The sequence below is a fragment of the Mytilus californianus genome, unplaced genomic scaffold, assembly GCF_021869535.1.
Source record: "Mytilus californianus isolate M0D057914Y unplaced genomic scaffold, xbMytCali1.0.p SCAF_6, whole genome shotgun sequence".
In the NCBI taxonomy this organism is placed as follows: domain Eukaryota; kingdom Metazoa; phylum Mollusca; class Bivalvia; order Mytilida; family Mytilidae; genus Mytilus; species Mytilus californianus.
Genome location: NW_026262712.1, coordinates 74,243,398 through 74,255,865, shown reverse-complemented (window position 1 = coordinate 74,255,865; position 12,468 = coordinate 74,243,398). Strand labels below are relative to the sequence as shown.

The following is a 12,468-nucleotide window of genomic DNA, read 5'->3' as shown; positions in this document are numbered from 1 at the left end:
TAACGCCGCCGCCGCCGCCGCCGGATCGCTATCCCTATGTCGAGCTTTCTGCGACAAAAGTCGCAGGCTCGACAAAAAATAATTCAAGTGCTAAAAAGATAATGGTAACCCCACATTCAAATATGAACCAGAGATTTAAAAATTTATGGCTTTTATCTGAATAAATATTATTATAACTATGAAGGCAAAGTCAAGTTAACATTTAGAACAATTTGAGCACTAATTTGCCTCATTAATTACTGGGAAGATAAATAAAAAAATTAATTAAAACACAAACATACAAATATATATATAATAAATGGAGAATGTGTCAATGGGCCACAGATGCCCACACCTGTAAACATGCAGGAGTCAACTTCCACATACAGATGCAGGATTCAGGTAGTTAAGACTGTTTTGTGATTACATGCATTGTGTATAAGTTTTATAACACTTGGTTTAAGCAAACTAAAGGTAGAGGACGGAAACAACAGATTTAGCAATTTTTCCATCTATAAAAGGGCATAACTCAAGAACAGTAAAAGTGACACCACCCAATTTCAATTCTGATCTGTGTTTTGTGGTAATAATCATCATGTATAAGTTTCATTACATTTGGTTGATGAAAACTAAAGTTACAGAAAGGAAACAAAAAAATCAGCAATTTTCATGTTTAGAAAGGGCATAACACATGAACGTTAAAAGTGACGCCACCCAATTTCGAACTTGATCTGTGTTTGGTGGTAAAATGCATTGTGTATTAGTTTTATAACATTTGGTTGCGGCAAACTAAAGTTAGAGAATGGAAACGAAAAGTTCAGCAACTTTTATGTTTATAAAGGGACATAACCCATGAACGGTAAAAATCATGCCACCCAATTTCAAAATAATCTGTGTTTTGTGGTAATAATCATTGTGTATAAGTTTTATAACATTTGATTGAGGCAAACTAAAGTTAGAGAACGGAAACCAATTTTTGGGGACATACAGATCGGACGAGACGGACGGGACAGATAAAGGTAACACTAAATGCCCCTGATACCTAGCAGGGGGGGGGGGGGGGGGGGGGGGGGGGGGGGGGGGGGGGGGGAGGGAGGGGCATACAAAAATCTCACATTGACCCATAGAACAGCAGAGGGTGAACTGTTTGGAAGTTGATAAACCATATACAAGACTGATTAGTAGATCTGTATTACAAAAGTATCAAGTTGTAATTATTCATCATAGGTGCTTCTTATACAGGGAATGCAATTGTACTTTTATGGAGAATCAGTTAGATTAGAAGTCTGTGTTTTTCTGGAAACTATCATCTGTATCCTTATTTGTATTCATAGTTGTCATAGGTTCCCTTTCACCTTCTCTGGTATCTGTTTCTGTTAAATACAATACATATTTCTTTAAAATTCTTAAACACATATGTTATTTACAAAAACTAAATTAAACTTACGTCGTATTTGCTCAATAAATCTTATATAGACAAAAAAGTCCTCATTACAGTAGAAAAATCAATAACTACAAGAGTAAATATAAAATTGTAAAGTTCCTGTTTTCGTTTTTAACAATTATGCACAGTAACCAGCTGTTGCCTTTCAATGACACTTGTACCTAATTTTTAAGGAACATAATATTTCCTGAAATTTTTTATATCTAAATTCCAGAGAGTATAATGGTAAATAAGGACTTCACCCTCTTTCACAGGTAGCACCTACCTCATACAAGTCAATTCCTTACTAAGAGAATGGTTTAGGAGATCACAATGTCAAATTGTGTTGGTTGTTTACCTGTTTAGGCTCTTATTATTTTGATACAGCAATTTCAACTGGAATCATGGGTAGAAATATTATCTTTTCAAAATTGAATGTGAGAATTTCAAATAAGTTTTATTCTTAAGATGTCCTTTGTAGTTCAACTGCAGATTTTCTTTCTTTAGGCTAAAGATGTTACTACTTTTCATTAACAAATAATATTTATTTAATAATGATTATACAGCTGAATTTGAAATAGTCATGAAAATTCAATCATAGGGAAAACAAATGTGTTTCTATCTATCAAGCATGCATATTACTACAGAAAAATTTTGTTCATAGATTTTTTTTTTTACAAATTATAAAAAGTTCTCAAATAAGCCCCACTGACCAAATTTGTAAGAATGGGGACTGTAATCCCCCTAACTAGTGATGGACTTCTAATGTTAATTAAGACAGACATGTATTGAACCAATTTACAAAAGTTTTGATAAGTGCTTTAAATTTTGACACAAACTTATAATTGAGGAAACATTTTTTTTTAATAAAATAGGATGATTTGTCTGTGAAACACCATAGTATTTTTCCCAAGCATGTTCACAGCGCAATAAACATTAAAACAACTTTTAATTGATGCCTGCTTCCCTTTTTGCTGGTTAACAGGACTTATTTCAAGGAATTTTGCAGATATATTGGTTAACAATCCCAATCACAACAGAATTAGTCATATAACTTTTAAAAATACCAGAAGTAAACTTAGTTTTCAGTTTATTTCCAATACACCAATGATTAAGACCATGAATACATCTTATTTGATTCCTGTGCAACTGCTCTTAAAATATCTTCTGTAGACCAATCCTTGAACTTAGATCACAATCTCACCTATTTTGAAACACAATAAATCTTTCTTGTACACAATACAAAAAAAAGCAGCAGCTAGGCCCCCTGAACACCCTAAACACAGCAGAAGCATTTGACACACTTTATCACCACATGGGCTTTTTAATGAGTCTTCATTTCCTGAAATAGAAAAGACAATTCATCTAAATACTTAACAACTAAAGTATTTTGATTTACTATGTTCCTTATACAAAGAACACATATTACTTTAATACAAGCAGTCAGAATAACAAAATGAAGGAATATCTTAATCCATAACTTTCTACTGTTCTTCAATACTTAAGGGCATATGATACATTTTCGATCACATGATGATTTTTTTACGAAAATTTTCATACCAGCTATTATTCACCTAAGCAATTCAAATATGTAATAAAAGATATAACTTCATGTGCTACTTAAAGAGATAAAAGGGGTCAAAATTTTAGACATTTACTCAAGATTTTGGTTTCTTGGACATTTCTATCCTTTGGATAGACACACCTAACTTTTTTATTCCAACAGATAAACACAAGCGGATTTTTGTAGAAACATTATGAAAATCTTCTTTACATAAATATGCTCTTAATATGTGCAACAGTTTTTTGGAAATAATTAAATTTTAACAAAGTTTCAGTAATTTAGGAAAAAACCGGCATTTTGTGTGGTATATTTATCCAATTTAAAAAAAATTCAATGTTGACTTTTTTATTAAAATTGGTGCAAATAATCTTCATACGTAATCAAACCTAATGCCATTTTATAAAAGAGGGGTCTATGTACTCGTTTTCAAGTTGAATCAGTTTGAATCATAAAAAACAGTCGAAAAATGTATCTTTTCCCGATATGTCACAGTTTGACATCGCGAAAATAACATTTTACGTTAGCAACGTCATTACCTCCCCTGTAACTGTATTGTATGCCCTTAAATAAAACTCCATGCATGTATTTATCAACTTTCATCAATGCATACTATTGACTTATTCTGAACTATTTCTAACTTAACATTGACCTATGAACCATGAAAATTAGGTCAAGGATGAAACCTATAAGACAGACATGTACATCTTAAAATCATTCCATACACCAGTTATAGTTGACTTACTGCTTATAAGGAAAGAGGACTAAACCAGCCACTCAATATTTTGTCACAGAGAAAAGTGAGAATTTTACATGACTAAAAAACTGCAAATCTAATTTATTTAGTTGCTGAACCATGAAAACAAGTGAAACTGCGAGCTACTGTTCACTGATGATACCCCTGGCCAAATATAATAGTGTAAAAATATGCAAGTGTTCAGTAAACAGGATCTTGTTGAGTGATGAATCTGAAAAAGCATCACACAGTATAGATGACTTATATAAACCCTGAAACCAAATTTCAGAAATCCTTATGATGTAGTTCCTGAGAAAGATGCGACGAAAAATATGCATGGGACTGACTGACGGATGGACTGAAGGACAGACAGAGGTAAAACAGTTTACCCCACTTTTTTTAAAGCAGGGTATAATTAGATCAAGGACAATGAACATATAGAAACCTTGTAAAAAAAGGCATATGTATACAAGTTATGAAGCATAAATCATCCAGATCTTCTACCCTCTGAAATACAAAGGTTTATATGAATAGTTTACACCACTGGTTAGTTATCCCTATGTCTCCCAGTCACATAAAATTCTATTAGATTGACAACAATGTGTGAACAAAACAAACAAACAAAATAGGTATAAATGTCAAAAATAGGGGTACAGCAGTCAACATTGTGTTTCTATCTTAATCACTATAAAAAAAAAAATATTTGTGTGTTTACAGAATACACACAAGACAAATTTGATCAAATTAACAAGTAAAGGTGAAGCAACAAGACATCATTGAGATGGGAGCCATCTCTGTGGGCCATGCTGTGATTAACGTGTGGTAAAAAAATTGTATCTTTACCATAGAACATGGGGTTGTCAACTGAAACCAAAGTTGTTGACCTTGACCGTTGACCTACGAAGTTGTAAAATTGAGAATGGAAATGGGGAATGTGTCAAAGAGACAACAACCCAACCATAGAGCAGACAACAGCCGAAGGCCACCAATGGGTCTTCAATGCAGCGAGAAACTCCCGCACCCGGAGGCGTCCTTCAGCTGTTCATACATTATGACACACTCTCTGGTGTTGGTTAATATACATGTCAAGTATAAACTTTGCAATCATAATAGTTCTCAAGATATAAAGCAGACACAACCTTTACCATAGGACATGGGTTGTCAACTGAAACCAAAGTTTTTGACCTTGACCTTTGACCTAGGAAGTTGTACATACATTATGACACACCCTTTGGTGTTGGTTAAACTTTGAAATCATAACAGTTCTCAAGATATAGAGCGGACATGATCTTTACCATAGGACATTGGGTTGTCAACTAAAACCAAAGTTTTTGACCTTGTCCTTTGACCTAGGAAGTTGTTCAAACATTATGACACACCCTCTGGTGTTGGTTAATATATAAAGTATAAAGTATGAAATTATAACGGTTCTCTAGAAGGGACACAATTTGTTACGGATGGACGGACAGACTGATCACTATAGGGTTTATTCAGTGGGCTTTGGGATATCACAATAGCAATGGCTAAAACAGTTTACCAAATTGCAGTTTGATTTCTTCTCCCACAAACTGAACAACTGGTAAAATATCTTAACAAATTCCTTATGTGAACGGTTGTTAACTTAGTATGATTGAAGTGAGTGCAGTGAAATAAAAAATAATACTTACAATCCAGCTCCAGTTAATAGATGTCTTTGTCAAGAATTTCAAACAAAACAAGAAATGATTGTAACAGGATGCTGTTACGAAGTCTCCCAAACGAAGCTCCCATAATTCGTAATTCCCAGGGTCGCCTGACATTGGGCAACGTTCAGTGAAAATTGGTTTGGTCCAGTAAAGTTATATGCATTAGTGATGCCTGGGGACTAACCTTGTATATCATTCAGATCATCTTGGCATGACAAACCTGAATATATATGGTTTAGGGGTGGGAATCTCGACCATTTACAAGATACTAGAACATTGGGGGTGGGGAGGAACCCCTGGGGACTGGCCCTATACGTCATTCAAATGTTCATTACATGACGAACAGGAATATATATGGTTTAGGGGTGGGGATCTCAACCATTTACAAGATATTAGAACATTGGGGGTGGGGGGAACCCCTGGGGACGGACCGTATACGTCATTCAAATGTTCGAGACATGACAAATAGGAATATATATGGTTTAGGGATGGGGATCTCAACCATTTACAAGACATTAGAACTTTCTCAAATGGCAGGGGGTCAGGATGACCCCTGGGGACTAACCCTGTATATCATTCAAACCATCTTCGCATGACAAACCAGAATATATATGGTTTAGGGGTGGGGATCTTGACCACTTAGAAGATATTAGAACTTTCTTAAATGGCAGGGGGTGGGGTGACCCCTGGGGTCTAACCCTGTATTTCATTTGATGTGCTTTATCATGACAAACCGGAATATATATGGTTTAGGGGTGGGGATCTCGACCATTTACAAGATATTAGAACTTTCTCAAATGGCAGGGGGTGGGGATGACCCCTGGGGACTAACCCTGTATATCATTCAAACCATCTTAGCATGACAAACCAGAATATATATGGTTTAGGGGTGGGGATCTTGACCACTTAGAAGATATTAGAACTTTCTTAAATGGCAGGGGGTGGGGGTGACCCCTGGGGACTAACCCTGTATAACATTTGATGTGCTTTATCATGACAAACCAGAATATATATGGTTTAGGGGTGGGGATCTCGACCATTTACAAGATATTAGAACTTTCTCAAATGGCAGGGGGTCGGGATGACCCCTGGGGACTAATCCTGTATATCATTCAAACCATCTTAGCATGACAAACCAGAATATATATGGTTTAGGGGTGGGGATCTCAACCATTTACAAGATATTAGAACATTGGGGGTGGGGGGAACCCCTGGGGACGGACCGTATACGTCATTCAAATGTTCGAGACATGACAAACCAGAATATATATGGTTTAGGGGTGGGGATCTCGACCATTTACAAGATATTAGAACTTTCTCAAATGGCAGGGGGTCGGGATGACCCCTGGGGACTAACCCTGTATATCATTCAAACCATCTTAGCATGACAAACCAGAATATATATGGTTTAGGGGTGGGGATCTTGACCACTTAGAAGATATTAGAACTTTCTTAAATGGCAGGGGGTGGGGGTGACCCCTGGGGACTAACCCTGTATAACAATTGATGTGCTTTATCATGACAAACCAGAATATATATGGTTTAGGAGTGGGGATCTCAACCATTTACAAGATATTAGAACTTTCTCAAATGGCAGGGGGTCGGGATGACCCCTGGGGGACTAACCCTGTATATCATTCAAACCATCTTAGCATGACAAACCAGAATATATATGGTTTAGGGGTGGGGATCTTGACCACTTACAAGATATTAGAACTTTCTTAAATGGCAGGGGGTGGGGGGTGACCCCTGGGGACTAACCCTGTATTTCATTTGATGTGCTTTATCATGACAAACCAGAATATATATGGTTTAGGGGTGGGGATCTCGACCATTTACAAGATATTAGAACTTTCTCAAATGGCAGGGGGTCGGGATGACCCCTGGGGACTAATCCTGTATATCATTCAAACCATCTTAGCATGACAAACCAGAATATATATGGTTTAGGGGTGGGGATCTTGACCACTTACAAGGTATTAGAACTTTCTTAAATGGCAGGGGGTGGGGGTGACCCCTGGGGACTAACCCTGTATTGCATTTAATGGGCTTTATCATTTAGAACATTTTCAATTAAAAAGATTGTGTCTATCACGAACGGTTTTCAATTGATAATCATTTGAAAATTTTAAAAAATAAAATCCCATAGGGTTCTATAGTAAAACCCTCTTTTCTTTTTGCCCCTCAAAGTACCCCTTTATAAACCCCATTGCACAAACAAAACCCTGATTGCACCACTAGACATGTTAGTCTAACATATTGTGAAACCCTAAGTTAATCTGACAAGCGGTTTTGGAGAACGGGTGCGGACAAGTTCAAATTTAAAAGCGGCGGAAGAAGAAGAAGAAGAAGAAGAAGAAGAAGAAGAAGAAGAAGAAGAATAATAATAATAATAAGAACTGAGCAAAAACAATAAGTCTTCCCAAACTTCGTTTGGGAGACTTAATAATGACTTACTATAATATGAGTCACTGATATAAATATTTTAAAGCTTATTCTACTATGAATTAAAATCTTCTATCTTTATGCCAATTTTTCTGCATATAGCATATAATTGATTTCCCTTGAAATGATACTGCTCTCACATCACCAGACATATTTCTGCCTGTTAAAGTTTTTTGTTTGAAATTATGTTTTTGGATTCAAATTATTAACAACACAAATATGTCATATATTTTATTAAACTGAAAATCTGTAAATATGATAGGATTTAATAATTTACATGAAAGGCAAGGATTATTGATCATCATATTTTTAACAAAAAGCATGAAGCTTCATGCAAAACTTGAAGGTCACTGCTTTCGTTTGGTATAAACAAACAAAAAATATTTATTTTTTTTATATCACACAAGGTGGTTTGAGTCTTCATAATTATTAAGATTATATTGAAGCTTACTTGAGAAAGTGAAAGATGTGACCAAACATTACAAAATCAGATAGAATGACATGAGACTTGCTAAAATCCAATGGACCCTTCCTGAAAGCTTAAGGTAAATAAAAACTCACATACCTCTGCATAAAGTTGTATTAATGATTTCCTTGATTATAATATTTTCTCTGAACAAAAGCATAAATGTTTTGTTATTGTCTTCTTTAGTCAGTTTAAGATTTAATTTGATTCTGGTTTCAAACCATGATCCATTCTTTTTTGGATTTTCAATGGATGTTAGGTGTTTTGTTATATTTTGATCCTGAAAACAATATACAATGTTCCATTAAGATAAGATATCCAAGGGTACTAACCTCACCTTGTCATATTGTGACATAGACCTTGTTATTATACATATGGTTCAATTTAATCCCCATGGTGTTAAGCATTTTTAAAACAATAAATTGAAAAAGACTTGATATATATGTCAAGAACTCTATCATCTATGGTGTATAAACAAGGCAGGTCACAGGATGATAAATGCATTTTAATAGCAAACATGTTATTATAATATATGACTATATCCTATCAGAAATTTAAGGAAAAGGAAATCTTTATTCTGTCATTATTCCAAGTTCCTCCTTCGGTACCTCGAATATATAAGATAGCACACTCACTCTGGGTCTCATTGTCACTCGATTTGAGGTCATAAGATGGTGCAGACGCATAAAAATAGTCAAGAGATACCAATCAGACAATGATCCGAAACTTCAGCAGTTCGATTGAAAGTGTTCGAGTACTTTTAGTTGGGAAAATTTAATGCAAGTAGCCACCAAAATAAAATAACAGTTAAATGACATTGTCAAGAGATAGGTAAGATGTTCGAGCATGAATAGATCAGAGATACAATAAAGTTTTCTGGAAGGACAGATGTACAGAGTCTAGAGTACTAGACCTACTATCTTCTTTAGGAAAACAGGTATAAATTTAAGAGGTGCACAAATTGTCATTATGTCATCAATAATCTCTGGCATAGGAATTATGAAGGATGTGCATCCTCTATAATATAAAAAGGTGAAGTCCATGATTTTGTTAGGGAAATCCAAGAAGTCATTCTGATGAAAATGTAAAATTGGAGATGCACAAGTACATAACAATATAAAAAATATGTGAAATTTCGCTTAAACTAATTCTTTGGGTTTAGTAGAAATTTGTCTAGACTGACAGAAAGACATCATTAGATTCCAATATAGATATTTTTAAAAAGTTCTTTTTTTTATTTATATCAACTTAATAAACTGTTAACACAGAGATATGTCTCGCCTATTTGTTATTAATATAATGCAAATGTTGAAATTAAAATAGCTATACTTTAATATGTATGTTGTATACAAATATTCAAAGTCAATGAACCATGACTTGAAGGTACAGGGCTAAACAATCTCCATGGAAATGAGATGTACCAATACTAATACAACTGTATACCAAATACCACTGAAATCTCACAAGTCGTTCCCTTTAAACAAACCTAAACACAAACATTAACTTGTAAACTATGTAAATGTTTCAGTCAATGAACCATAATCAGGGTGTGGGGTTATATAATCTCCATGGAAATGAAACTTGCAAATGCAAATACATTTGCATACCAAATATCATTGACTTAACATTAGTGGTTCATCTTAAACTGACCTAATCACAAACTAATACATGTAAACGAAGCAAATGTTCCAAAGTCAATAGACCATGACTGAGGGGGCGTGGCCAAATAATCTCCATGGAATGAGATATGCCAATGTTTATACAACTGCATACCAAATATCATTGACCTACCACTAGTGGTTCCCATAAACTGACCTATAATCACAAACTAATACATGTAAACTAAGCAAAAGTTTCAAAGTCAATAAACCATGAATGAGGGGGCGGGACCAAATAATCTCAATGGAAATGAGATATACCAATGCTTATACAACTGCATACCAAATATCATTGACCTACCACTAGTGGTTCCCCATAAACTGACCTAGTCACAAACTAATACATGTAAACTAAGCAAAAGTTTCAAAGTCAATAGACCATGACTGAGGGGCGGGGCCAAATAATCTCCATGGAAATGAGATGTGTCAATGCTAATACAAGTCTGCATACCAAATATCATTCACCTACCACTAGTGGTTCCCCATAAACTAGACCTAATCACAAACTAATACATTGGTGACGCCGCCGACGCCGGAAACAGCATACCTATGTCTCGCTTTTTGACTCCATCAAGGTGAGACAAAAACTTTTTAAGTCAATTCCCCACCCCTGCTTTAAATTTATATAGTTTATTTTGGCCACAGTATATTTTCATTAAAACCCAAGTACAAAAAGCTGTTTCTCAAATTATATGATTTTATTACCAAATTAATTTTGACTCCAAATTTGACATCCAGAATCAACTTGATATAGCACATATGATACCTATATGTCAATTTCGTTAATCCAATAATTGGCACAGAAAGATAATTCTAAAATTTATTTGCCAATTTTCACAAAAAATAATATGCATATCAGCATATAATGCATTACAATTGTTCTCCTTTTGCACAAATTTCTATAATATAAAAGACACATTAATGTACTTACCTGATCATCAGGTCCTGATGAGGGATGGAATCATATACCATGCCACATCCTATCTGTGTTTTTGTTTAATGTTTTTTCATTGTAACGATCTGATGAGTTAAGCCTTTTTCAACTGATTTTTATAGTTTGTTCATATGTTGTGCTGTTACACCACTGTCCCAGGTCGGGGGGAGGGGGAAGTGCTCACAAATATTTTTAACCTCGCAACATTCTTTATGTGCCTGTCCCAAGACAGGAGCCTGTAGTTCAGTGGTTGTCGTTGGTTCACATCTGTCATATTTGTAAATTGTTTTGTTATAAATTAGGCCGCAGGTTTTCTCCATTGAATTATTTCATCTTTTTCATGTCAAGGACTTTTATAGCGACTGTACAGTATGGGTTTTTCTCATCGTTGAAGGTTGTACGGTTGCCTATAACTGCTTACATCCACTTTATTTGAACTTTGGTAGATATTTGTCTCATTGCCAATCATACCACATCTCCTTATTTTTATAATAAAGTTAAGATTATTAGATTAAAATTTGAAATGTTAGCAGTTATTATTTGTTTAAATAATTGGAACTTTTTTATATAAATAGATTATTAAGACACAATACGTATTGGAATACGAGTCAAATCTTCAAATATAGACTTTAAAATTAATTTTTATGATATTCGGATTTTGTTTCATATGATATAGGGGGACCAGCATGCCTGAGGAACGCTTAATTTCGGATTCATCAGGGGGGGGAACTTGTGTTTAAATTGGGACCTTTAAGACTGAAACTTGAATCCCTGTCTCTGTGTCAGTGGTCTAGGGCAAATTTGTCCATCATGTACAAATTGCTAAGCACATGTGAACTGACACAGACACAGGTGCTTGATTATTTGTCATATACCATGAGATTTTACCACTTGGTGTCATCTTGTGAATTTGTGTCAGTGCTGTTTTTTGATAGGGAATACCGTAGACTCCAAAAACAACACAATTTTAGGTGGGGCACTGACATTCCTCATTTGCAGTCTGTGAACCTTCGGCCAAAAGCCGTGTACACTAAACCTCAGACATCTGGTCCAGCAAAGTTTGCTAGTAAACAGCAGGACAATGTAAAGTATACCTCACACTCTGCAGAAGGTCTAGATATCTGCAGAAAGTATAACAGTAGGAAAGGTTGCACATTACAAAGCTGTCGTTTTGCGCATATTTGTTCCATCCAGGGGTGTGGGCCCATCATCAATCCTTTGCCCATCCAAAAAACTGGGTATAAAGGTAAAGCCTGTGCGTGACCTAGATTTTAATGTTTGGCAAGAAGAATTAAAAAATGATTTTGATAAGGATTTTCTTTTACATGGTGTAAAAAATGGCTTTGACATAATGTTCAAAATGATTTGGCTTTAATAAACATATCAGCAAAAAATCACCCATCAGCTTTTCCATCAAGTCCGTTATATGAAAAAGCTCATCAACAGATTTTAACTGAAATTGAAAATGGGAATTATGAGTTTACTGAATCTACACCCAAAATTATCAGTCCTTTAGGTGTCAATCCAAAACCTGATGGAGGTGTAAGAATAATCCATGATTGTAGCAGACCACTTGGGTCA

General features: G+C 35.1%; 1 protein-coding gene across 1 annotated transcript in view; it reads right to left on the bottom strand.

The window, feature by feature from the left end:
* Nucleotides 1–1,066: 1,066 nt before the first annotated feature.
* Nucleotides 1,067–12,468, bottom strand: part of LOC127705143 (uncharacterized) — a 49,355-nt gene continuing 37,953 nt past the window's right edge. The window contains exons 6-8 of the mRNA XM_052209392.1: nucleotides 8,395–8,575; nucleotides 2,607–2,744; nucleotides 1,067–1,352 (exon numbers count right to left, since the gene is read on the bottom strand). Of these exons, the coding sequence (XP_052065352.1) occupies nucleotides 1,258–1,352; nucleotides 2,607–2,744; nucleotides 8,395–8,575 (414 nt within the window). The 3' untranslated portion in view covers nucleotides 1,067–1,257. The remainder of the gene's footprint in view (nucleotides 1,353–2,606; nucleotides 2,745–8,394; nucleotides 8,576–12,468) is intronic.